The sequence below is a fragment of the Nipponia nippon genome, unplaced genomic scaffold (assembly GCF_047370975.1).
Source record: "Nipponia nippon isolate SJK-2023a ecotype South Korea unplaced genomic scaffold, ASM4737097v1 scaffold_5, whole genome shotgun sequence".
NCBI classification, from domain to species: Eukaryota; Metazoa; Chordata; class Aves; order Pelecaniformes; family Threskiornithidae; genus Nipponia; species Nipponia nippon.
The window spans coordinates 16,730,398-16,758,110 of NW_028262369.1; the positions used below are offsets into that span (position 1 = coordinate 16,730,398).

Here is a 27,713-nt window from a genome sequence, read left to right on the forward strand (position 1 = left end):
GGGTCTGTCTTAAAATAAGGGACTTTTTTGCCCCTCTGCAATATTTAACTTTTCCTTTTGAAGTAGGAAGAGACTGACAAGAATGCAAAAATCTGCTAGTGCGAAAGAATATATAATATCTGACCCATAGGCTGAGTGAAGTGCTTAATCATTATTTTAATTTTAGCCTTGATTTTCCTTTTTATTTCTGCAGACTATGCCTAATTTCAGTAAAATAATAATAGTAAAAAGTGGACCCAGTTTGAGTATAATAGAAGCTGTTTAATGAAGGTGAAGATGCTTAAAAAGATTTTGTGGGAATTCCCCGTACTTCAGCATCCATTTTGCAGACTGCAAGTCCTGCTTGTCTAGGTTCAGTCACTGGAAGAACAGTGCAGCTCCACAGGACCGATACAAATGGCTTTGCCTTTCTCCCCGCTTCCTCCCTCCTGAATATGAATATAATGGATTGTTGTACATTTAAGCAAGAATGGGAAAAGCTACCCCTTTGTTTAAAAGTAAAAATAGTTGTTGCAGGTGACCCAATGAAACCTCCACTTGTGGTTTTATCCCTTACGGTTTCTGCTGGGGCATATGTCTGCAGAGATGGACCATCAGCAGTAGAGGTCCTTTGTTAGGACAAGCTCTCCGGGAGAGGCGTTCCGGCAGAAGTTGAATCATTTTTTGAACCAGAATAGTTAATGCACTTCTAAAGTGAATTTGTAATTCTGGAATAAAATCACTTTTATCCCACAGTAAGGTGTCTCCAGAGAGCTATTAGATTTTCTTATATAAACAAACTTTTAAACTGCTCTGCCATTGATCTCCTGTTTCTTCTTCTGTTGTTTCCTCACCGAACCACCCCCCCAACATTTTCAAATGTCATCTGAAAACCTTTCCTTTCCCTTGGTTATTGTGTTGTTTCATTTTACAAAGCATATCGCACACTGTTAGAGAGCATTCAGTGGTACAGTTTGTAAGACACTTGATACAAAAGCTAGAATTGTGGTTTTTTAAATCCTATTGCCTTTTTTTCTTTCATGACTAAGATTCTGGTAGAGTTACAAGAGCTCAGGGGAATAGGTTAAGCCAATAAATAAAACATTATAGCATGAGGTGGCTACAGCATTCTTTTCAGTGTGTTCTTCCCTTGTGGAAAATGTTGGTGGAGCTACTGCTAACAGGTATTTAGGGTAAAATAAGACTAAGCAGCACACCGTTTTTTCTGCAAGGAATATGAAACCAAACAGTGCTCCACTACTGTACAACCCCAGAGATTGCAGGCAAGTGCCATTTGAGCTGTGCCCACGTGCCCAGGTGGTTTCCAAGAAGTTGCAGATGCTGCAGCACTTTTCTAGAGCATGGAGGGCAAGACATGCCACTGTATTTCTGGCCTCAAATGCCTGGTGTTTTTTCATATTTAGCTGATTGAACATAATATTAATAGCTTTTAACTTTAATATTTAGGACTTATTGGAGGGACAGGTATACTGCAGGTCATGAAAGCATGTCTCTGAGGCATGTAATTTAATTGCAATTAAATTACCGTCCTCAGAAGTTCATTTACAACAGAGAAAGAAGAAAGACTTGTATGTCATGGAGGTTTTGTGGTTTATATGTCTCATTAAAAACCACTTGACCTATGCAGGACTTTAATCACAGTCTTCTGTGTGCTAGCAGATGAACTGGTGACTGGTTCAGGCTGAACTCCATTAAATGCTAGGGGGCTGATGAGATGCTCAGGGCTGTGTTTTCACTCTCCAGGAGGGCATTAGTAGCCATTAAATGGACCTCTTCTCCATTTTCTTTCCTCTTACATTCTACAGCTTTGGATTTTCAGTCTAAAGCACTTGGGTTTTTGTCTAGTGCCATCCCATCCCGTAAAGGTTGGAAACAGGTCTCTTCCGAGTTTCTTATTGCAGCTTGTAGAACAGCCAGCGTGTGAATTGTGGGCTGGATTTGGCAAAACACCATTACCATTTTTAAGTGTACTGGTTTGTGACCCTCTTATGACAAGGGCACAGCACTTACGGAGATACTCATTTTATGACTTAGAAGAATACTAGTCTGACATGCAAAATACAGATGGAAGAATCACTCTTTGAGCTTCCAGCAGACCAGAGCCAGATCAAGGGTGAATGAATGTATCCACATGGGTGCATGTGAGCTAATGCATCTTTTATTAAGCAGCATGGGTAATTCGGTAAGACTTTTTTGACTGCCCTCGAGCACACAAACACTGAAAGATCAGGAGCTGTGCAAGTAGGGAATAGGAACTTGCGTGTCCTGGGTTTCATCAGTACACTTGGTTCACTTGGGAAGTTCTCCGAGACCTCACTGTACAGGGAGGAATGGATGTGTTGGGCTGTACTTAACTGTGTGACATTGGCAAGGTCTTTCCATTGGTCTATATCCTGCTTTATCTGCCTGTCTAGGAGTAGTACAAGCTTGTACTGAGGGACTGTAAGACTTAATTGATATGAGCTCTACAGATATTAAAGTTTGAAGTGCAAGGAAAAATTAAGGTTGTGCCTGAATCCAGTTTACAATTTTGTGTATTAAAAAAAAAGTATCTAGGATTTTAGATGAATCACATTAACAAATATCACCTTGATGTGTATGCTAAATTGGAGTCATTTGAAGTTTGCTAGGGGCTTTGCAAATAACCTGCTTGCAAAGAACGCTTTTTGCAACCTGGCTTTATTTTTCTAGCTCTCCAAAATATCCCAATGACAACAACAACAACAAGAAAACTTAGAATATCTTATTCCTTTATCTGGCCCTGGCCTTGGCAATAAACCCCAGGAATTTCTTTGTTATTGTGGATTGCAGCCTCGCATCCCTTTTACTCCAAACTCCCCTCCCTCTTTCCCCAGAAAGAAAAGATTATCTCTAGAAACGTAAACCAAAAGTTGAAGGATCTCAGGGGGTCATCCTTCCTGTCGAGGAAGCTGCTTTTTGGCACTTCCTACTCGCACAGAAGAGACGGAGCGGATCGGTTTCAAAGAATGCTGTGAGCAGCCGTGAGCGGTTGATATGGCATATTAATGAAAACAAAGATTAATACCATGTGACACTGTTGCCTTGCAGTACAACTGGGAACTAATGAGGCTAATGAGAACCATATTTTTGTTTGAGAGATTAAAATTTAATCATGGCTCATGTCAGAAATGAATCATTTAGCGTTTCCCCCCCTACCGTGTGTAAGGTTTCCCCTCCCTGCCCTAGGCTGGCTTTTGGTTTAGCAGCAGTCCTTGAGAGGGGGCAGCCCCTTGCCATCTACTTGCCTGGCATTCAGCATGGCTGGGAAGGAGGAGGGTGATGCCATGGCTGGCTGGCCTTCCTTGGTCCCCAAGACCTCTAAATGTGTGCTCTGTGGTGTGAGGTTACTTGTCTTAGTTGAGGCAGTTGAGTTAAATGCAGGTGGCAATGGGCTGTAGGCCATTAATTTAGGCTGGGTTTTTTAAAGGGGCAAGTAAGAGCAAAGAACAGAGTCGCCATAGGGCGTCCAAGGAGGTTTGAGTGTGCTCCTGCCCACATCTACTCCAAAAACTGTGTATTAGTCTGTGAGAGTGGAGTGGACTGAAAAGGCAGGCGGAGATGAACCTGATTAAGAAGGTAGATCCAGCTATGACATGAATTTGAGAAGATCTGCATGAGCTGTCAGTAGAAGAGGAGCTGCCAAAAGCCTTAAGGCTGTCAAGGGATGCTTCGGTGGGGTCTCGGGCTGCACCAGGTCTGGTCGTTGCCTGCTTCCATGAATATATTCCTGGAGAAGAACTGACCCGTGGCAAGTCTAACTTGCCGTTGAAACGTGATATGAAAAACAAGAGAAGCGGCTTTGGTAAAATGGTGTGCCGGGATTTTTTGAGCAGCTGCAGCATGGAGATGGCAGCATTACTGCTGAGGCTATTGATTTTATAGCAAGGAGTGCCTCTAAGATTAATGTAATCTGAATAATGTGAATGCTTGTAGGAACTTAAATAGATTTAAAAAGAGGGAAACTAAAGAGGAACTTGAATATTTTGCATTGATTGGTTGCATGCATTGTTTTGACTTGTTGTAATTACTGGCTTCACTTCACTTAATAATAGCACCTTTGGAGAATGTTTTTAAATTTAAATCTGCTGTAAGATAGCCAGAGATCTGTAAAAATTAATTCACCGTATGTAGAAGAGGTCATGTCTTTGTTTATAGTAGAAAACAGTATTGTGTGCTGAGGGTCCCCTTAAGGTGTGCGCAGGGGCTGTAGCGTTATGACTGTACTGCGGTGTGCCCCGGATGTTCGGGTGCTGACTGGTGCTGCTCCCGTGAGCATCCCATTGCCAGCCAGCTCCTCCTGCCCCAACACGTGCTCTGTCTGTTAAATGTGCACTGTGGAATTGCCCTCTGAGTCCTGGTTCATAACCTTTTATCATGTTAGTCCCAGTAACCACTTCTGTCTAAATGTCAGGACATTTAGATACATACCTGTATCTAGTATTAGGAAAGCATAGAAAAGCAGTGGTGTGTATCTGCTGCTTCGCTTTGCGGAAAGCCTGACAAAATGACTTAACATTGTAGAGCATGATGCTTTGATAGCACAGCAAAGGTCAGCAAAAGGCACGTAGCAATATTCTTTCACCTCCTTCCTGCTTCCCCAACCTGATTTCATGAGAAGACCACGTTAAAAGATCAGCGGCAATTGGAGTGGTATATGGGGTACAGCCGTCGCACAGGGAGCTGTGTATACTCTATGGACAGTTAATAACACCCCACTGTTTCCTTTGCACGAACTGTCTCTAGATTCCAATCACTTCTGCAAATCATGGCCGATGAGAAAATGAGAGCAAAGAAATTATCAGAAGATTATGCGGTTAGTGGCATGGCTGTACAATGTCTGATGTACCACAGGCCTTTGCCAGAGACCGAGACAAATATTTTTTTTAATTGCTTATTATCTGGCACATCTAATTGCCAGCTGTATCCAGTATGTAGACTTGGGTATTGATTCCGCAGCTGAAAGATTTAGGAAAAGAATGAATAATATTTTTTTCATGTTTTTTTTTTCTTTTTCTTTTTTAAGCTGTGACTTGCCAAATAGCTTCATGCACCCAGTCTGGTCCAGCACACGTTCATGTTGTTTAACTCATCTAACTTCTCAAACAGCTGTGGTTGGAAAGAATGTTAATACAGTGATTGGTACAGCCGAAAAGCAATCAGGGGTTAGGGAAGGGTCCAAGCCGTGGTGGGATCTGTGTTTACTAACTCCCCTAAGGGTCTTAATCCAGAAATTTATTCTTGAGAACAGTGTTCGCTACCAGTGGTGCTGGCTCATCACTGGGCTGGGGTTACTCCACAACCAGAGCTATTTGCAGGGCTGAGACATGTTACTGGAGAAATGTTCCAGGTCTGTCTGGGTAAACAGCAGCTCTGTCCTGGAGAAGGGGAGGCAAGCAAGTGCAAAAACAAGCAGGCTCTCTTGGGGGAAGGGTCTGGGGTAGAAAGTAGGTGGAAACTCTCATTAGAATAACTCATGTCTTTATGAACTTAGTGTAGAGGAAATGACCGTGCTTTCACTGAAACCATAGCCTTGCTGCAGTCTTCTTCATTTAATGGGGAATTGCACTCAATCTGCAGAATGGTTGGCAGTGGGGGGCCAACCTTTGGAGAGAGATTAATGCAATTAAATGATTCTTTTTTTAATCAAGAAATGGAATTACTGAAATGCAGTTTTCCTGGGATTTTACCTGTCAGCATGCTGGCAGCAGAAATACAAAACCTTTCTGCTACTGGTCCTGAAAAAGCAGGATTGCAGCATTCATTTTGTGCTGCCTTCCCATGCACGCGCATGCACCAAAACACCGCAGTGGGACTGACTTCTTGTTCTAGGGCTTGAACATGTTCAAGCCGATGCTGACCCCTTTATTTTCGATCACTGTCTGTTCCCCCTTGCTGTGCACATGCTTTTCAAGTTTATTTCTGCCTAAGGAAATGCAGCGGTTTCGTCAGGTTGGGCATCCTGGCGCAGCTCCGGCGGGGCGAAGCAGGGCAGAGGAGCTACGGTGCTGCTGCAGTCGCCTTCCAGCTGCTGGCTGCCATTCTCACCTTTCCTGCCTTAGACTCGCCGTCTGGCTTAAGGAGCAGCTCAGAGAGGGGTTCTTGAGGCTGCCATTTCAGCATCTAGTTTTGGCACTGGAAGGATTTAACCAAAGCAAACTTCACTTGAGTTTGGCAAATTCTGCAGTCTTGTAAGCTAGGGCTTGTAATAATTTTTAGCTTTGGAAATGAGCATGGACAGAACAGTTGGCGAGTGCCGGGGCTTAGTCGGGTAATTCACATTTGGTCTCTTAACCAAGCCTGGTTCCCTGCCTTGCAAGGCAAAAATAAAGTGGTTCTTCGATGGCTTGCCGCCTGGGAGCTGCCGCTTGCTCAGCCGCGGGGAGAGCTGTGGGGCAGTGCCCGACCGCGCCGTGGCTGCACGGCATGGGCGCGGGTGCAAGCACCCGGCGTGGCTCCAGGAGGGTAGCCGTCCCCTTCCTCATCTGCTGGCTGGCTCCAGCTCTGCTCAGGCACCTTTCCCAGCACCATGTGCAAACTGAGGAGTAAACCTCATCCTCGAGCACTCTTTTTTTTTTTAATGTTATCCCTGTTCCTTCTATTTAAATGTGGATGTTGTAATTACAGAGAGCAGAATCCCAGTTTTTAGAGATCTGTGACCACAATAAAGTGAATCCAGAAACCAGACAAGTGGTTTCATTTACTACCATTCTAGCTTATTTCCTCCCCCCATGACCACTGTGCAATACTAAAGGCTTGGCAGCAACTGAAACCAGCTGTCAAAAATGTTTCTTACCCCCCCCCACTTTTAAGTTAATGATGTTCTGAAATTAATGGTGCACTAGACTAATTCTGTCATCTCATTTTGATGGACTCTCGGTCTCTTGCAAGTGATGTTTGCCAAATGGCTTCTTTGTTTTGAGGCAATGTGCTGAGGAAGTGGATCCCCAGGTGCCAGGTACTGTACATATATATACATTGAAAAGATGGGGTTTTTGTCCTGAAGTGTTTACAGCTTTAATTGGGTTGGTATATTGTGGTTCACCAAACAAGCTTTCAGGCACGTAAACCAGTAACTTTTAGGAGCATCATGTGCAAGACAGCAGTGGATGAGGTTTTCCACTTCTCAGAGCTGGGAGGTGTCAGCCAGCATCTCATGTCTGGTTGTCACATTGCGCTGGAAGTGGCTACGGCCCCACGCCGGGCTGAAGGAGCTGAGTTTGATTAGTTGAGAGGAAGGAAAATTGGGTAAGGAGACAAAGATCTTCAAGTGCATGACAGCAGCAGAGAGGGTGGAAATTAGCTGTTCTCTGTGCTCGCTGTCTCCACGTGGATAGGATAGGAAGCTGTTGGTTTACGTGGTGGAAAGGAAGATATAGGTTAGACATACGGAAAAGCCTTCTAAGTGTACATGTGGAAGAACACTGGGCTGAATACCTGGAGAGGGAGTTGGAGTCTCCATCACTGCGTAGACATATGTCTGAGGTGATTCTCACACAGTCAGTCCTGTCTCAAGGCAGGTGGATTTTCCACAGTTTCTATACTTCTGTGGGTTAGCCCTTTTTTTCTCCCCTAATGCAATGCATGGATTTATGGCAGGCAGCTCATCTGGCTTTCCCTGTTAGGGAAATTTTGGAAGGAAGCTCTTCACTCTGCAAGTTGTGTCCATTTGCTTGCCTGCTGTGGTCTGAGGCTGCTGCTATCTCCTGAGGAGATGGTCCCCTGCTTCCTCCTCTCCCTGGCTGGGTACCAGAGGAAAGACCAGGGTAGTTAATATCCTTCTACATTTCCATCCTTCCCAGGGAAGGAATACCTCACCGTGTAGCTTCTACCTGGTTTCCATTGTGCAGAGGTGCTGCTGTGGAAGCCTCGTTACAGCAGATTTTGGAGACATGTCGTGATGGAGAATAGAAAATGTGTCTGTACTACCCAAATACCTTTTCCCCCATCCCAAGTTATACAGCCCAGAGAATAAGAGCAATTCATAATGGAGATGAAAGTTGACATCTGGGTTCACTTTCCATAGAGGATGTTCTCCATGGAGAACAGCAAGAGAAGCTGTTAACACCAGCTGCAGATTAGGGATGCAGCAGGGAATTATCCTGCCTGTGGAAATCGGTTTAGTTGGAAGGATCTTGTGGTATTGAGCACTGCTGAGATGTGAATGGTGGGTAGGACTGGTTTTTTTCTTTTTTTGGATTATAAATACAGATGTATTTTCCTAGTAAGCGTCAATAGATGTAAGGATAAGAGTTCCCGTCTATGTTCTAATACTATTTCTTAATAGACTGTATTTAGAATTTTGTCATGTTGTACAGACTTACAAGAGGACTCCCTGTCCCAGACAACTCTTACGTTAAATAATCTGTGTAGCTATGGGGTAGGTGAGCAGAGAAGGAATGTAAATTCGTTGGGCAAGTCTGGCTGATCTGCTTGTCCTCCTCCTTGAGCAAATAGAAACCATCATCCCGCATGCTTTGCACACAGAAAAAAAAGATGTTGTACAGAAAAGGCTGTGTTTTCTTCTGGGTTGGTTTGGGAGCTCCCTGGTCGTTTGCTCAGTGGTGCCCGCGCGTGGTTTGGAGACATGGGAAGCTCTTGCAGAGCCGTGTCTTCAAACCCAGCTCGGCTCCATGCTGCTGCCACCGCGGGCACTGACAGCAGAAAGTATTTTCATCAGGAGTTATGTAGTTTAATGTAGTTTAAACTATTATTTTGCTATCAGTTTTTGCTTTCCAGGAATATACTTGAGCTAGAATTAATCAGCATGACAATGTGGTGAAAACAATTTAACCCAAATATTTGATGATGTTTATGATTCCCAGCTGATACTTACAGTCTGTCTAAGTGTGACATGAAGTTTGCCTCTAATGACCAGTCATGGCTAATTACATTGTTTCTCCAACCAGAAAACAGAAATGACATCACGTTTTAATTTGATTTACAAAATCCAAATGGAATATACTTTGAATTTGCAAAATTTCTGGTTTTGACAATGTGCAGATCAAAAGTCACTTGGTTGAAATTTGCCAAAAAAACCCAAACCCGCAAAATCAAATCCATGTTTTTACTTGTTATTATCTGTCGGTAATGTTTCAAAAGCCAAGGCAGGCAGTAGGAAAAAAAATAATTTTTTTTAATAAACACTTCTATTTACGCCATATAAGCAAGGAAGAGGACCTTGAAAAGGAAAACCAGTAATTAGGTTCCAAACTACAACCTGAAGTCTGCGGGAGCTGGGTACCTGCCTGTTTGTACCTATAAAAAAAAAAATCCCTGCAAGAAGCCCTGCTGCTTTTATGTATTTGGAGTGGGCCATTTGGTTTGGTTTCCTTGGCATTTGTATTGCAGGCTTCTTCAGAGAAATAAATTCACAAGTGTTTGCCTGTCATCACATGACAAGTTATGGAGCCTAGATTGATGTAATCAGCAACAGACACACGTCAGAAAACTTAATGTGGTTCAGAAGAATACAATATTTTATTAATTCCTCATTTTGTATGTGTCTCTGTGTGTGTGTTTTAAATGAGCCTCAGGGGGTTCTTAACTTCTGCCAAGAAATAATAATTCGTACAACTTTATGTTTAACTGCACCACAACTGTGGTGGAGAATAGCGAAGTTAGGTTGCTCTTAATGACAGATATCTTTATAAAGAGTCGCTTTTATTAAGAAAGTTAAAACTTATTGTGCATTTTAAAGTTATTGCTCTCTATATGTCAGTAGCCCTGTATGAAATTGTTGTTAAATACGTAGTAAAATATTTAGATTGATGGATTTTAGAACTATTCGAACTACATGTGTATGAGTATAAAATTTGCACACCTGAATGGGACATTTGCGGTAAGAGCAAATCCTTCTGAAAATCTTTAGAAGGGGTATCTTTTTGGTTTGTTTTTTTTTTTTTTTCCTTTTTTTTGGTTAGTGTAATGCAATATGCTGCAGATACAAATAATAAATCCCTGATGTGGGATTGAAGCCATAATGGGAGTAAGCACAAGCTGTCTGTTGAAGAACAGCGTCTTAAAACTTGTTAACCTTTGGGTTTTACTTTTAATCGGAACTGGTAATCTTACAGAAAATCATTATGTTGTAGCTAAGGCTAACTGTAATTTCAATGAGAAGACCAGTTAAAAAAGCAAGTTAAATTATGCACCGGAGCGTGGAGAAAATTCACATGAAAAAGATACAGTAAGCATGTATCAGTTTTCCTGAGACACTGAGGATTGGTGAGCCTCTAGTACACAGCACTCAACTAGCAGACGGCATGGTGCTAGACTTTTCTGTGTTCAAAAGGGAAAAAAACCCAATGAATAGATCACCAGCGAGAAGTAACTTCTTGCTTTTCAGCAGTGTGGGCTTCATCAGTGCAAAAGTATGCATTAAGCTTTGTGGTTTTTAACAACTTCAGTTGTTGCCTGCTGCCTGGGAAGTGCTTAGCATGCTTTGGAAACCATAAATGAATAATCTTGCAGTGGAACCTGGTTAAGCTGCACTGTCAACTAGATTGCCCACTCAGAGGAGTTTCTCAAGTCAGAGGGAAGGTGAGGAGCAGCCCTTTGTGAAGCCCAGTATCTGTTGTGATTTGTGACTGTGCTGTCTCTTTTGGGTATGCTGCTTTAGCATCTTCATTGAAAGAACGGCAGCCAATTGCTTGGAGTGATAAATAACAGCTTAATTTGCCCAGAAATAAGGGAATTTGCTCTTCTTGTATTTCCAGGTAGCAGCAATTTACCATTTAGTGCATTTGAGTTGCATGTTACATGGTTCAGGCATGTTTCCGTACTCCTTGACAGATGTGTTTTGAAACTCAAAATGTGTGAAGTTTGACATAAAACTAACATGAGACATAGGTTCCTACAACTGATCAACCGAGATTTTAATTTTTTTGCTTTTTCTTCATTTTGTTTTGCAGGTATTCCTTTGGTAAGTGAATAAAAATGAGAAAAAATCTGCAGTTATAATTTATTGGTGCATTTGTGGGTATGTAGCTTTTACATTACTCTAGCTTGCTTTCTTTATCTTTCTGTGTCAGACATTTAAATGACGATTGTCTCTATTCTCTGCCTTTCACTGAATTTCTTTCTGCCTGTATGCCCTTAAGGAAAGGAAAACTGATGTAAATTCTGTAAAATGAGGTTGAAGGAGACTTGGTGGAAGGGTTGTGTAAGTACAAACAGCATCATTTGGAGTGTGACGTTAAAGATGAATACTTAAGTAAGCCTGAGGCAACCAAGCAAAGGGAGGTCTGAAGGACATCCCCTGGGAGGGAACATGTTTCTCCTTAATTCCAATTTCTTTTCCACTGGTCCTTTGTATGAATGTCAAGAACCTCTTACTCATATTATCTGCTTTTCCACTGGTGTGAGGTGCAGATATTACTCTCTTGGAGATCTGGAAGTTTGATCCGTGCTTTGCACAGGTTGGGGTTTTTTCAGCATTAAGTACTCCAATCCACAGCTGAAGTCTAAACAGAAAGTTAGAAACTCTGGTAGAAAACCTGTTTCTCTCTGTAGAAACATTAGGAAAACTGCTAGCGTACTTCTGATTTTCTGGGAAGTAGTGCCATGGCATAATGTCTTAAAACAGCCTGTTTGGCCGTGTCTTCTCATTCTTTCGGCTGGGTGCTCATGCTGCTGGATGGGTGGGTGGAGAAGGATGCTTCATCATAGTGGGGATGAAAAGGGGATTCGTATTCCCAAGTTGTCACCAGCTAGTCACAAATAGAAATGTGGTTGTATAAATATAAGGCACAAGAATAGTTTGCCTGTGTATTATGGAGGCTTGCAAAAGCAATGACTGAGCATGCCTCTCCCTTTTCCTTCGCAGAATTGCGTCTCTCTCCTTGTTTACCAATTGATTGTTTTAATCAGTTGTAAGTGAATGAACTGTTTTAGTGTATGTGGGATCATTGAGATGGTGCTTCACCAAGTGGAGAAGCGGACGAGTATGGAGAATTGTTTCCACTCCTGTGTGGTTTAGGTAATATTTTCACATTGGATGCAGATATTTTAACCAGCTGGACTTCACAATATGAATCCAGACTTTTGTTGGGTTAGTGAGGACACCCATCTTAGTTTTAACTCAAGTTACTCATCTTCTGTATGTGTTTTCCACTCTCACTGATGGTTGTAGAAAAACTGCTTTTCGCAAGTGGTGTTTTATCTTTCTTTGGCCTTTCTTTATGTCCCAACTGGATAGCCACCCTATGAGGATTACTGAAGTCCTTTGTACGCAGTAGGGTCTCTCCCTTCCTTGTTTTTGGCTTAAGGGCTACTTCTGAGTAAGATGAATGAGATGTAAATCTTGAGCTACTTTTGTTAGAATACAGGAAAACCACAATATTTTTGTTATAATATAGCTGAAACAACAACATTGTCATCCATTGCTGTGGAAGTACATTAAATATTGCTGAGCTCTGGAAGCCTTATTCTTTGGTAGCATCTACTTCAAAGCAAGATCTTGAAAAAAAAAATAATTAAAAAAAATTCCTGGAGAGATCTTTGTAAATGCTGACTGTTTCCTATTCCCCTCCAGGAAGTGTGCTTTTTTTGATACATCTTAGGATGGATTTTGGTAGCCTCTATTAAAACTGCAGGCTGTCCCTATGAATTTTAAAGAACTCCATAGTCTGGAAATAACAACAAGCTGTTAGGCCAAATGGGATCAACTGGTATTGCCACAGGTTTTGCTCTTTGCTCTTACTCCTGTCAGGTAACAGTTATTAAAAACACTCCTCACTTCAGGGAATGAACTGCGAAACAGTCGTTCAAGAGCTTTCACAGTGCAAAGCACCGGCCTCGTTGGACTATTTATCTTTGAAAGGTGAAGAGGTGCTCCGCAATGCAAATCCTGGAGCAGGCGCCAGCCTGGGGGTTAGGACTGTTCTGAAATTACCCGAGCTGTAATAACTTCTTGGGTTTATTTATTGTTATTTGTGTATAAATTTGGCTTTAGATGTAGCGTGGCATGTTTCAGTGAGCGTGCGGTGGTTTTACATCAGGTCCCTCCCCATGGCTAGGCACAGCTCAGGTGTGCGAGGCTCCCTGCCAGGAGACGGGAGCACCCGACTTGATGGCCCCTTTTCCTCCCTGCTTTTGGCAGTGCAGTGCTCTGGTTGTTGAGCGTGGACTGTACTCTGGTGGGACTGCTTGTTGGCTGGAGTACGCTGGATTGCTCTGGTTATTCCTAGCTGAGCTGAGGCTGCTAGGAGTCTCCGGGAGGGAGGGAGGGATAGATGGATGGATGGATGTGCTGCCTGTCCTCGGTGGAGCACACCTGCAGGGCCATCAGCCAGGCTGCTCCTGGAGAGCTGAGCTTCTGTGGCAACCTCATTCTCAGCCTAGACCTCTTACTTGAGCTTTGCTGTTCCAAGGGCTTTCCTCCACGGCCCTCTCTGTTTGAGCCCCTTTCTAGGTGTCTTGGGGACCTGTGTGTGCTACCACAAGCCAGCTGGCCTCTCTCAGCACCCTTGGTCCTGGCTCAGCTCCAGAAATGGCAGGTTTCCCTCTCTGAAGGTTGCGGCTGTGGTGCTGGGACTAGAAAGAACCAGCAAGGTCAACTCGTTATTTTATCCTTCTTTAAAATTAAGGACATCTTTTCTCCTGGCTTAGAATGAGACCAAAGCTGCTTCAACAGATTTGTGGTGTTGACAGCTTTGCTGTTTCTGACCCTTTCTGAGCAAGGATGCGCTCTCCTAGAGCAGTAGTTCCTGCTGATGCTTCTGTCTGAGATACCCCCAAGGACTTTTTTTTTTTTCCCCAGTGGAAGCTTGATTTAATATAGTGATTTATTATCTTTCTTCTAACAGAGGCTTTGAAAAAGATGAAGCTTTTTCACAGGCTTTCTTGTCTTCTTTCTTCTGTTCTGCCTTGTTATTGTGTTAAGTAGCCCCAGATATTCAGAAGACAGTTCGATGGACCATTGTATGTCTTGAGATACTGTTTGAAAGAGACAACAGTGGAGAGCTAAGCAGAGCTGCAGAAAGGCTGCAAAGATCGCGTGAGTTGTAATGGACAGCACATCTCTCTGTAGAGTAAAAAAATCCAGGTGTGGTGTGGGAAAATGATGCAACTGTCCAGGGAGATTCTGATTGTTGCCTCCATAGCTGTTGGATACCTTTCGGAGCAGCAATCTGGATTCCCAGCAAGGAACATGCAGAAAAGACAGAAATGTGTCTGTTTACCTTTGGGCTATCAATGGGATCATTAAACAGAAAGTATTGAGAAGCAGCTGATCTTATTTGACTCTTGATGCACAAAAGTGTCGTATTTGGAGCCAAAGCAAATGTTTCCTTGGGGATTGTTCCAGAGAGCCTTGCCTCTGCACTTCTTTCTTTGCAGGCCAACTGTATGGCTAGAATTAGAAGCATATTTTCAAAGTGAGAGCTTTTTTTTCCTCTTACAGTAAACTTTCTTGTTAATTTTGGTATGGAGAGAAGACAATCACTGAAGGTTGAATTAAAGTCCTAGTTTTTTACCATTATCTGTAAACATGGAATAAGCAAATAATTTAGTTTGTACCCATGCGTGCCGCCAAATTTTATATTGCATCTATCATCTCAGAATTTAAGATGAGCGTGTTTTGATTAGAAGTAGAATAAAAAGCTGAGAGTCAAGTGTATGTAATTCTCCATTACTTGTTAAATCCTCACTCTTTACTTCAATGCAAATTGTTCTGAGGAGGATTTTCTTTTAAAAGGTCTTCAGGGACCTTGAATTTTAGATGTGCATTGACATAAAATTAAATGTTAGAGTGCACAGCTGGGGTTCTGGCTTTTGCTGTACAAGATTGAGATGTTTCTCCTTTGTGAGTGCATGTTTCCAAGGAAGGGGTGAAGTTTTCATGTTAGTTGCACTACACTAGCGAGCAGCGCTGCAATCACAGAAGAAAGTGAGAGTAAGCTGAAAAGACTAAGGTCAAACTTCACTAATGTGGGTCCAAAGCTTAGTTTAAAAGTGTACTGAGATGGGGATGTGTCTGGGCTGAACTGTGCCCAGAGCTAACCTGTTCATTCCTTCAGTCCCATCTGCAGTGTCTGCGTGGTGGGTGTGAGGTTGCCCAAGTGCAAGAGAATTCACCGGCAGAGGTTTGCTTTTTCGCATGGCAGCACATAAGTATCATGCAAGCACCCGGTGGCACTTGTTACTCCGGTAGCTCACTGTACAGACGGCATGTGGGAGAGACATTGGCAGCAGGATGTGGAGGACGGGTTGGCCCATGTTATTCCCAAGGAACTTTGTTCTGTTCACAGCAGGAGACCGTGGAGCTGCGGCGCGAGCGTCCCAGCAAGCCCCTGGGAATCGCTGTGGGGTTGAACACCCAGATGGCCATAGGCTGCTATTTATTCATCCTCCCCCCATGCCGAGATGGGAGGGACGGGGCTGCTTACTGACTGTTCCTGTTCCTGGCTAATATTGTGATCTGCTGTTCCTGTTTCTCGTGTAAGAGTGGGAAACTTTTCTCTCTGTCTTATTAAATCTATTTTTCAAGCTGTCACTTAACCAGGTCTAGTGACAGAGTCGGATGTTTATGTGGCCCTGGACACTTGAACTCTGGTGTTTTCAATCACAACAGCACCTTTTGCCAGCCGTTGTGAATTAAATACTCCTTGTGACCTTTTACCCTCGCCGCTCTTAAATTCATGCTTTAAAAACAGCTTAATGAGGGGTTTACTGGCCCAATTGGAAGTTTTTATTAAAACCTATTAGTATGCTAGAGTAGCCTGCCTGAAGGAAACGATTAGCCCAAAGCAACTAAACTCAGAGCTGGCCCCTAGCCACACCAGGTTTTCACTAAACTGTTTCCAGACCCACGTTAACCCTAACACTGCAGCTTGCATGGTATTCATATCCTCTGCTTTAATTTATAGCTTGTCTGATTCTCTCCCCAGCCTTTCTCCATGTTCACGAAAGCATTTTGTTTTAATGTAATTAGACCTGCATTAAAGGGCAACATGCCTTCATTCAGGCCTGACTCGTTTGAGAACCTCAATTAAGTGGAAGTGTTCCCCCAAAGTCTGGCTGATGCTGCCCAGGGAAGGAGCTGCCCTGCAGATGTGGTGTGGAGCCCACTTGGACAAAGCTATGATGCTCCTGGGGCCCTGGCTAAGCTTCCCATGAGGAGCATCCCAGCATCAACTCAATGATACAGCTGCGTTGGTGGAGTACCCTGGGGTTTGAAATGAAGCTGTGTTATCTGGAGGACACAAACCTCAGGATAGCACACAGGAGCTGGAGGGTGGAAATCCCAGCTGGCTTCTGTTGCTAACTTCCCATTGGATCTTAGCTTGTTTACTCTAAGTCCGTGTTTTATATTCAAAACTGGACCAGTGGTTCTTCCCATCTTAAAAATAAACTTTACAATGCTACTGAAGCCCTGTAGCCATTATCTTTGTGTTTTGGTGTTCACGTCTCCATGCAGCTGATAAAAGCAGGCCAGAGCTCCTACTTGTTAAGAAAATTGCTGTAGCAAGTCCCATGCCCCAAAACTGCTGAGCAGCTATCAACTATCAACTTCGTACATGTTCCTTCCCCATCCATGCGCTTAGGTGCTTGTCCAGGATTCCTGTGATGTCTCCTTCTGAAACCACAAGGTCTTTGGAGAAGGGACTTCCAGTTCTTTTATATATATATATATATATATATATATATATATATATATATTTTTTTTTTTTTTTTTTTGGCACAGTAGCTTGCCTGTTGGTAGATATCTGCAGCTACTAAACTGAAGGCATGAAATAACACAAAACTTGTAAGCTGTATTTAATGTTTCGCTGGTGGTTTTCTTTGTTGTCTGGCTGCTGAAATGACTGTCTGTGTGTTAATGGTACATCCCCAAAATAATGACAGATTATCCAGGGAGCCACTGGTGTATGTACTGAATGCACTTGTCAGGCTTTATGTTTTTTGTTGCTAACCTGTGATCAGGGAAGACAAGTTGAAGAGTGAGACATGGACTCTCACTTACAAGACCTTGTTTTAGCCTGCAAAGAAGCCAGACTCCCCCATAATAGGATTACAGATAGTAAATATCGAAACTAATAGAAAAAAAACCGAAGGAGTTGCCAGCGTACGGACTAGCCTGCTGTTTAAGTGACAAAGATTTAGGTTCTGGGATGCGTTTTGAGCATCGTAAAGGGATTTTCCATAAACAAAGCACAAAACATAAAGCAACTGGGCCTTCTCTGCACCATGTGTTTCCTGAGTGTCACCTCCTGTCTTTATTTTTACTGGCATATGGATGCACCAAGCTTGGGAGGTACCTTTTAAAAAGAATGTTTAAGGAAAAATCTGCCATTAAAGTTATTACTGTGAAGTAGTGCCTTTGATTGCGGCAATTATGCAAATGATTTTAAGGGATAAAATACTTCTTAACAAGGACTGATGTAAATGGTGGTGCTGGAATGAGTGCATAACTTCTTCAAACAAGATCTTTCCGTGCAAGTAATTTTCTTTCAGCTGTTTGCCATGTTGCCTGGATGTCGACCTGGGTAACGGATGACCGGCCTGCGGATGTGATTTTATTTTCTCTTAATACAGGAATGTAAGTGGGTGGAATGGGAACGCTGGTCTTGCAGAAACTGGGAAACCCTTTCCCTAAGCAAATTGTTTCTCCACAGCTCTTGTGACTGACTTTTGTCCTAGCCTTAATAAAAAGGAAACAAACAAAAATGCTTTTTGCAGGCAGAGATTTTCCTCAGAAAAGGATGAGTTGGACTGGGCGGCTAGCAAGAGTGGAGCTCTCCTTGATTAAGGTTCTTGCCTTAATGCATTGCCAAAGTTAAGCTAAATGACATTTCCTCCAATATTAGTTTTAAAGCAGAGAAGTTGGATCCTTCTTTTCCATAGTTTGGAAAAACATTGACCACAATTAGAAGGCAAGCATATGTTGTTGGTGTGGCCAAGAGACTTACCTCCTATTTCAGTCTGTGGTGCTTAAACTAGGGTTTTAGCTCTTGGTGGAGCAGAAATGCAGTGCTGCACAGTGCAAGGCATCAGTTATGGGTAGGTTTACTCTTTCAGTTCAAATAATTCACAAAAGGTGTCAATGGGCAGTCAGCGCCTTGATTTCAGACTCGGTCAAGGATGTTCTCCCCATATTATGAATTTGTTGTCATTGGCCCTCCTGCAGCTGGCATAAATGGCATAAAAGCCAAAAGCCTTTATAAAGTCATTACAGTGAGCAGTCATGGAGACACAGTAGTATGGCAGGGTGCCCACACATGCCATGAGTGCTGTTTGTGCTCTGCGAGGTAGCTGAATTGCTGCATCCCTTTGAAACCTGACCATTAAAGGTATGGTGGAAATGCAAAATGAGTGTGTGTGTGTGTGTTTTCATTAGTGATGTGTCTAGTCTGCCTGAAAACCTGCATTGTGGGGAGAAAACTGCAGGAATTAAAGATATAACAGCAAAAAAAAAAAAGAGGTCTTAAAAGATCTGGTAGCACAGATGTCATGTACAGGTCTTGGGATGCAGTGGATCACGGGGTATTTTGTTCAGTGTGTGCTTCAAAAATGGGCACAGCCCACACAAGGATGCAGAAGCCTCCGTCTTTGCCAGCAGTGGCGACAGGCAGCCCCGTTGTTCGGTCGGTGTTGGGCTCGCACGCGAGCTCTGCATCTCTGGTGAGCGCTTGGATGCCATCAGGCAGATCGAGCTGCGATGCCCAGTTTGGCTGCAGCAGGTGTAGCAATTTGCAATTATAATCATAGATTCTGTTTTTGCAAATCTGTGTGCAAATAGCAAGGGTATTGTATTCAAAGCTTCATAACCTCCGCATTTTCTCCTGAAATGCATTCTCCCCTTTTGGGTGCTTTTACTCCTTTATAAGGAGTGGATTTAATGTGCTTACTGCAATGGTATGTCTGCTTAGATTTTTATCCTTTTAACAAGATTCTAACAACAGACAATTTGTATATGCGCGCATTTATTTTAAATCTGGGCATCTTTGTACTAGGAGAAAGACAGTGCAGTTCAATTAACTTTAATTGCTATAAGTGTGTAAGAGTGCACCTATTCACAGATTTACCCGAACAGTTTGGTACTGGCACTGAGTTCACTTGTGTGCATTATAAAGCCAGCATTTGTTCTCCTTATCTTGCATTACCGTCTCCGTTATCTGCTATCCTGAGCTTACGTTGGATTTGTGTTAAGCCTTTCCGTTAAACTTGTGACTACGCAGTGTTCCCAGTTGCGGCTTCCTGTGCAAAAGCAAAAACAAGACTAGGATTAATAAAAGTGCCAGCTCACTTCTTTAAAAAAAAAAAAAAATTGTAGTAGCTTTTTCATAGAGAGGTGTATCTGAACAAAGGCACTGGCTCTGATCATGCTCAAATTTTTGAGGAGGATTTGACTTATGTCCAAACATCCCCACTTGGACTGATTGCTACTTGTTTGTGTAAAAAAAGAAGACATTTCTTTTGCCAAAGAAAAAAGCTTGTTTCAAACTCACTGTAGGCAAGGGAAATGCTGCTTACCACCAAAAGGCTGCCACCACTTCGGGCTGAGGTTTAGCACTGTCTGATAAGGCACAGGGGCGGTGGACAGTGTGAGACAGGGTAACCTGCACACATTGTCCGCTTGTTTGGGGAGGTTTAAGGAGGTCAAATGTAATTACCCAGTTGGAGTGTGGCCAGGAGAGGGTGATTACTTTCCCCAGTCCTCTAGAAAAGCCCGTGGGAATTTTAATAACCCCAGCAATAAGATCCTCAGTTTTGTGCATCATTCAGAAAAGCAGAGCTCCACCTGCCCAGCCCTGCCGTAACGCTGGGTGTTCTCGGATTCGGGACCGGTTCGGCAGTGAGGAGGGACAAGGAGGTGCGGCACGGCTGAGAGTTCCATCTGCAGAGCTGCCATCCGTGTCCTGCAGCACAGATGGGTTTCCGAAAGGTAACCAGGCAGGTATGACCACTCTGACCTTGCTCACATCGTGGGTTAGCAAGAGGTTGCAGCAGTTGTACTGACTGTTGGGAGTTGTTGCTTCTCCCTCGTTTGGTTCTTCGTATTTAGCTGCTCAAAAGCATGAATTTTCGCTCTGCAAAACTGGAGCAAAATCTTTCAGCAAGGCTAGCCTTGATTGTTCCTGTAAATACTGTACTAATATGCGATTATTTTTTCCTTTTGCTCTATTTTTAAAAACAAAACTCAGACAACTCTTTGAAACAGGATTTTGTTAAGTGTTTAGGCAATTGCAGAGGTCATCAGCTTTATTTTACGTCCTCACCTCATTTATGGGTTACTGCTGGTTTTTCTGCTTCCGAATAGTACCCTCCTCCTGGCCATAGTGCTCACCTATCTGTTACTGTGTGTGAAGGATCTTGAGCATGCTGCTGCGAGCTGCCGAGCAGGAATAATGGCACTCTTGTTGTCCCTGCAATATTTGCCAGTTGTTTTAAATGCCAAGGGTCAGCACAGTCCATCTACTTGGTTTTACCTTTTAGAAAGCAGTCAGCTCTAGGGAATATGTCTTGCAAGCCAGAAGGCCAATGTAAAAGCATAATACATCTCAAAAGTGGGAGATAGATAATAAAGTTTTTTCTGATTTTTAGTGAGAAAGACAAGTTGAGGAGAATCCAGTGAAAACAATGGAGTAGCTCCATGACAGTGCTGGCTTCAACAGGCTGACACTTCTCAGCAAGGCGCTATTTAAATTCATTGTGGTATCGCCAGGCTTTTGATGGAAGGAGGATGACAGATGGGCAGAGTTGTCTTCAAGGCATGCTTCGATCAAAAGTTCAAGTCTGGCATGGGAGAACAAATTTTATTTTTCTTTTTCTATTTTTCTGAAGGTAAATAAACCTTGATGTGCAGAATAAGCCCCGAATAATAATAATAATAATAAACTGAAGGACATCCAAGGAACTGCTGCTGTTTTTATTTTTCATTAACCACACTGTCATTTCTAACATGCATCTGATTTATCTGTCTGGTTAACCATTCAAATGCCCTTTTTCTGACCTGATATACATCACATAAAAGTTTTACAACAGTAATTTATAGAGGATGATTACAGCTCTGAATGTAAAGTTTCGGAGCACTGTTCTTGGGGATGGTGGGTCTTGTTGGATGTTCCCAAGGTATATGGTAGAATTACAAATTAAAGAGTTGAGGTTTTGGGACTTGGCATCTCTGGGCAGTGAAAGGAAGTTGTGTGGGGACCTCTGAGGAAGGTCGGTGAGAGTGTGGGCCCTTTTTAAGGAATTGAACTCCATCAGGATATTCTTCATCCTTCCTTTATTCTGGATTTGATCTGGAGTGTGGAAGTTTGAGTGGAAGTCCGTAGATTGTGGATGCTTTCCATCAGCAATGTTTGATGAACAGAAATGCACTGCAGTTTGGGTCAGGTTAAACGGTCTACATCTTTCGTCTTTTTTAATAAGTCATAGGATTTAAAAAGCAATTTGTCTGGAGAATCATCAGCAGAACTGCACCATGCCCTGAATGTCTCTGTGCAAAAATCCCAACTGCTGAAATGCAGATGCGGAGGGAGCAGTAACAGCATTGCAATGGAAATGGCATTTTGGAAGGAGGAAGAACACTTTAATATTGCTGTGCATTTGTATCTGGTACTAACTTTTTTGGCCGTGCATTAAAAACCAGTATTAATCCAGTGACTTGACCAATAAAACAAAGGGCTGGTTTCAGGACACATATCCTAGCATGCTCTCATCTATTCTTTTTGTCTCCTTTTTCTTGCTGGGAGGAGGAGGAGTGGTGTGTGGTGGTTTTTTTTTTTTTTTCTCCCTTCCTTTAAGTCGTCTTTTAAAGGGTATTTATTTGACTGTTCGATGCTACTGAGGGCTAAAGAGGTTAATGTATTTATGCTGGCAGAGTCCCTTTTTGAAGCCTGTGTTTCTTCACAAGTCTGTATTTTGAAGTTTATTGCATTTTCTGTGTTCACTCCACATATAAAGACTGGTAGAAGTACTGGCATTGGGTAATGGAGTGAGAGCCAGAGGTCAAGTTTGATCTTCCTCTAAGTGCTGGACTCCTTGATCTCCCCGGAGCAGGGAACAAGCTGTCACTCTTCACTGTCTTTGCAGAAATTGATGCAAAAGTGAGTGACCACATGAATGGAGCCGTCTATGAATTTCTTCTTAAAGTTCCTTTGTCCAAAAATGTCATTTCCTTGAAATGGAGATTATTCGTGGGAATGCACCGGTTTGAACAGATTTCTGGATCAGGAAAATGAAGTCAACATTTTTGAAATTGTTGCAACTCTTTGTCTTGCCGTCTTTAAATTAGAAAAAAGTGTATCATAGTTCAGAGAGACTTAGTATGGAGAAATTTAGAAAGCAGTTGCACTTATCGTAGCAAAAAGTATGCTTGCATTAGTGTGTTTGTGCATGCAAAAAAATGGAACTGTGCAGCACCTCAAAGCTGAATTAAGATCAAATCTGTAGGCTTAGTAGCAACCAGAAATACTGCATTTCCTTGCCTCTCCCTGGATTTAAATGTGAGCAAACTGACTGATTTGTGTGAAGAAAATGTTTAATGACTTAGCATCATTTAAAACCTATATCTTTGTAAACTTAATGGGATTTGACTGCATTCTTGAGCATCGTCTGAACTTCACATTTCAGGTAAAATCATTCCAAGAGCGAATGTGCAAAGTTTGAAGCAAAAGAGAGGGAGTGCAGAGAAAAGCGTGTGCTGTGCTGTTGAATTGTGTTGTGTCTCAAAGCCACCGCATCAGGCAGCTTGGGCCTTGGAGCTGCCAGTTTTCTTCCTATCCCCAAAGCATCTTGTTTGACTGTAAGGAATTCACGGCGGCAACTGGGAGTTGAAATATCTTGTGTGTCTTTATATGATTTGTGGCATCTTTGCACAGAAGTCAAAGCTGATGCATCTGCTTCCTACCGAGCCCCGTGTGCTTCAGCACGCTGCTGAGCAGGCTGCCCTTATTTTCTTAAATATCATACTAGCGTTTGAGTATTACAGTTTTATGTTGTCAGGTTAAGGAGAATGCTACCTAGCCAAATACTTCTGACCGCCTTCTCATTGCATCCACCATGTTCCCTTAAACTCTTAAAAAAATTGATTCATTTATTTATTTTTAGGCTAGTGAAATAATTTTCTCATGGGTTTCTTTTCCGTTTCTAAACTGGGTGAAACCGCAGTGTTAAGCCAGCCTCTTCCCAGTCGTATATAGGAAGTGAGTGTGAGCCAAGGTACATATTTCATGTTAGTCAAAAGAGATAAGTGTCAGGATTTCAAAGTAAATTCCACCCCACAATTTCCAGCGCCGAAATCTCTGCTGTATCGTGGCTCTCGTGCCTTGATTCAGAACAGTTGATGCTTTTATTGCAACTCTCTTGTATTTTCGTATTCTTTTGTATGGGGGGAGGGTGCCTGCATGCATGCCAAAATTATCTGAGTCATAATCCCTCTAGGAAAACCCTTGAATGGCAGGAGAACTGCAGGTAGCAAAGCTGGAGAGGGTGCTGGCCTGCGAGCCGCAGGTGTGCTGGCCAGGAGGGGAAGAGGAAGGCGCACGATGCCGTGCCTTATCGTCTCAGAAAGAACAAAAGTGGCTCCTCTCCTCTCTCTGCAGAAGGCTTAATGCCTGAAGGAGGTGATCCGTCCCCAAGGGTACGTACCTGTCGGGGGGAGGGGGCAGGCTGTGTTAGTGGTGGGGAGGGAGATGAGCCTTGGGCTGTGGTCCCGCTTGCCTTGTGTGCATTAGCCGCGTCTCCCACATCCTGTTTCCCTTGACATTAGATGGGGATAAGGCTTTCCCCAAGGTGCTTCCAGACCTTTACGTAAAGCTGCTATATAAGAGCGAGAGGCTGCTACTTGGTTAAGGCACAGTGCCTAAAATAACAGTGTTTTAGTAGTGGGATTTTGATTTCTATCCTATGCTTTCAGGCTATTAGGTGATTAAACCACCACTAAAACCGGACTGAACAGCTCCAGGTTTTAGTGGACCAGGTAGCTGAGGTGTGGAGGTTTATGAGGTTACTTCTTGATTTACCATTTATTGTGAACATTTGTCAGGGAGGAGATAAAGGGTAATTTTCTGTTTTGTTTCATGTTTGTCTGAGCCATGCTGGGTTGTGTCCAATTTAGCAACTAACCTTGAGCTTGGCTGGAAGACCTGTGGGATGGAGCCCTTCGCTTCTGCGAGTAGGAAGGACAAGGAATCCCGAGCGGCAGGCTGTGGTTTTAGCCATGCAGACTGAGCCTCTCAACAAGGATTGCTCAACCTCCTTGGAGCTGGCTCGGGGCTGGCCGGCTCGCTGCGTGGGCAGGCTGGGCTCCGACCTGCCTGCCGAAGCCCATGCAGGGACGGCTTCCAGGGATGGGTGGGAAACAGCAAAGTCAGGAATAGGTCCTGTGGCTCCAGCCTGGCCTGCTGTCACCACCCAGCCGCCTGCCTTCGGCAGATACGGACTTTTTTCCTCTGCAAGGGAGGGGTTGGGGCTAGCGCAGGATGACTGCGCTTGAACCGCAGTTGAGATCTGCCAGGGAGCTGAGCAGTGGTACTGAGGGGAAAAGTCACCCTCCAATTCTCCAAAAATAGGGTGGTACTTTTGTGTGGGTGGGGTGAAAGGAGAGAGCAAAGATGATCCCCCAAAAAAGAGTGACGGGGGGAATAAACAAGCTATGCAATAAATAAGCAATGAGCAATCTGGGTGCAGGGTAGGGAGGAGACGTCAGGAAGGCTCCTCTGGGGGAAAGGAGCAGTGGGGGAAGGTGAAGGATGGGGAGTAGAAACCGATGGGGAAATCGTTCTTGTCCCTTGTTTTGGGTTGCTGAGGTAATGCTGTTATTTTCGAATAGAGAGCTGGAGCGCGTGGCAGAGCTCAGTTCCCCCGTGTGATGTCTCTGCTCGGCCTCGCAGCTGCAGGAGGAAGGCTGTCAGCGATGGGAGTGACGGGCTGCTGTAGCTGCGGGACAGCCATTTGTTATCACCGATTGTCATGGGGGCAAATGCTGCTGGGATTTTTTTTTTTTTTTTTTAATGCAGTTTGGTAAACACGAGGGCCAAATTCTGGGTGTAAATCTGGAATAGTGTCAGTGCAGTTGGGTCATCCCAGCTGTGCTGGATATCTCACTTGGAGGAGAGCATGGCACACACCTGGCATGCCGGGCTGCTCCACTTGGAGACACTGAAAAATTACCAGAGGGATGGGGAAGGGCAGCAAAGGGGAAGGAGATGCTGGGGAGGTGTCCAAGGGGATAACGCAGAGCTGTAGCTCTTCCCATCTATTCTGCACTTTGCTGAGATTTAAAATGCCACTTTTTGTCCTCTGTATTTAGCCGATAAATATATTACGTTCTCATTTACATGGCTTACTTCTTAATATGACCTCTTCTGGCTTCTTCAGCTTTTAAAACAGACATGCCTGATAGCTAATGGCCACGGAGAAGGGGAGGAGAACACTTAAAGTCAAGATGCGGTGCTTTAGAGTCAGCTCTTTAAATTTGAGCTTCAGAAAATCCAGCTGTAGGAATTGATGTTTACATGGACATGTGCGTGCCTTCATCTCGAGGCTTCAGCAGGAGGTTAATGCGGTGCCCTGGGCCCGTCTGGGTATTGCCCAGGTGATGCCGGCACCGAGCAGCCCCAAATGCTGGCAACCAAGCCAGGGCCAGGAGTGGCCGCAGGGCCCCGGCGTCACCCAGCTCTGCCCAGGGCAGGCGCTGGCACAGAGCAGCATCGCTCCACGCCGATTTCCACATTCGTGCGTATCTGCGGGCACAGTGCAGAGATCTTTGTCCTAAAAGGCTCCAGGATTTGCAGCTGTGTTGGTTGTTGAGCCCTTGGGAAGGGAGTTGGAGGGCTTTCAGTGTTAAGAGCTGTCTTGCCTGTGTCCTTGCTGCAGAGTGGGTGAGGTTCAATCTGAAGTGTCATTTGGGCTTTAAAACTTACCCCCAGATACAGGAGTGAACCGGACCTCGGAACAAAGATAAATCCACATCCTTGGAGGTTTCTCGTGGGCTGCTGGGTCTTGTGATCAGTGCTGCAGCTCCTTCTGTGTCGTGATACGGCACAGCTTGTCGTACAAAATCCCTGCTCGCATTTTGCAGTGTTGCGGCAGTCCTACAGTGTAGCTCAGATGGTGATTTTATTTGTTTATTTATTTTAAAAGAAAGTCGCCTGATGCATACATTTCAGTCTACAGGATTATGGAGAGCTCTCAGATCTGCGCAGTGAAAATGGTTTATAGATAGTTAAGCAGGGGAATTTGGCCAAGACTTTCTGGCACACAGCTTGGACAGTTAGAATAATTTATTATAATATTTTCCCATCTGTTTGTTATTATTAAATATGAAGTACTGATGTTGCACCATCTTACCTTTTGGATTTATGTCCAGAAGAAATCGGTGTACATTTTTATTGAATACCTTTTAACTCTAACTTATGGTTATGAACAGCATTTTGAACTTCTCCTTTGTGAGTTTGAAGTAAAATTAAATTAAAAAACTCCTGACACATGCCACTCTTTAAGGGTCAGCACTTTCTCTTTGGAAAATTATCCTGTACATGAATGTCTTTCTCAAGTGTTTTATTTCACTTCTAAGCCCTGGGTTGCCAGCAGCTTCTTTTCCTGCTTGGGTTGTCCGTGAAAGAAAGTGGTCAGTTTTTCAGTTATGTCTCTGGCCGTGCACACATGGAAGGCGAAATAGTCTATATTTATACCAGCACCAGGTATAAAACTGCTGTGAACTAGAAGGCTCACGTGATTGCCAGAAAATAACTCCTGCCTCTGGACTGCTGATACTCACTGCCTTGAACTGGTGCAGTCGGGGCCAGCGGGAGCTGTAGGTATCTGTATGGTTTTGTCACACATGCTGCTCTGTGGGCTCACCCTCTGGGGAGCCTCCTGTAGTGGAAATAACTCTGCAGACCAACAAGCATCTTCAGAAGTTCCAGATAATTGCTAAAATCTTCCCTCTCTGCAGATGCATCAGTTGGAAGAGGATCTGGGCTCTTCTTTTGAAACAAAGCACTTCTTCACTCCGTTCGGTCCAGAGGCTTGCTATGCTCAGTTCTCTTTATTTCCACATTTCTAGATACTTTAAAAAAAATTTATCTTTGATGTTTGTACTTATCCTCCCATGTAGTCATTTAGAGTGGGACACTGTGTCACGCTAAAAAGCTATTGATCTCTTTTAAATGGCTTTCTAGACCAACTGAACAATACTACGTTTATTAGAGAGAAGAGTAATTTGTATAAAAGTTTACTGTACATGGTAACATTTAAAAATTGTCTATTTTATAGAGCAATTATTTTAACAAATAATGCAGATGCTTTAGAATTGCTTTTGGTTTCAAAAGATTTTTAAATAAAACATTTTTTCTCCCTTCCATCCAGGGCTTTATTGGTGTGAGCATACCGCAGGCTCAGGTGTATGATAAATCACTGGAGTAAGCGGTGCTGGTGTTCAGGCTACCTTCACACATGTTTCCAGTTACTGAATTTCAGCCCCCAGCTTTACTGACAAGTTTCCCATTAATGACTGAAAGTTCGCATCAAAGACTGGGTAGTTATTTCTATCGATAAAAAGAATGCATTCTTTGAGCAACTATTTTGGAGGTGTTTCCATTCACTTGCAGTTTCAGCATTAAAGCAGTTGTAGGATATTTTCCCCTGCTTTGGGGTATTGGTAACCATTTGTATGGAAACTCCCCAAGCGGTACCTGCTCTTTTGCATTTCCAGGTTGGCTTTACATTGCTGAATGCTTAAC

The 27,713-nt window shown here is 43.4% G+C and overlaps 1 protein-coding gene across 2 annotated transcripts in view; it reads left to right on the plus strand.

Moving 5' to 3' along the window:
• LMF1 (lipase maturation factor 1) overlaps positions 1-27,713 on the plus strand; it is a 205,741-nt gene that overhangs the window by 14,509 nt on the left and 163,519 nt on the right. The window contains exon 3 of one of the 2 annotated variants that reach the window (XM_087733851.1): positions 10,932-10,942. The exons of the other annotated variant lie outside the window; for it this stretch is intronic. Within the exon in view, the coding sequence (XP_087589977.1) occupies positions 10,932-10,942 (11 nt within the window). The remainder of the gene's footprint in view (positions 1-10,931; positions 10,943-27,713) is intronic. 2 annotated transcript variants of the gene reach the window in all.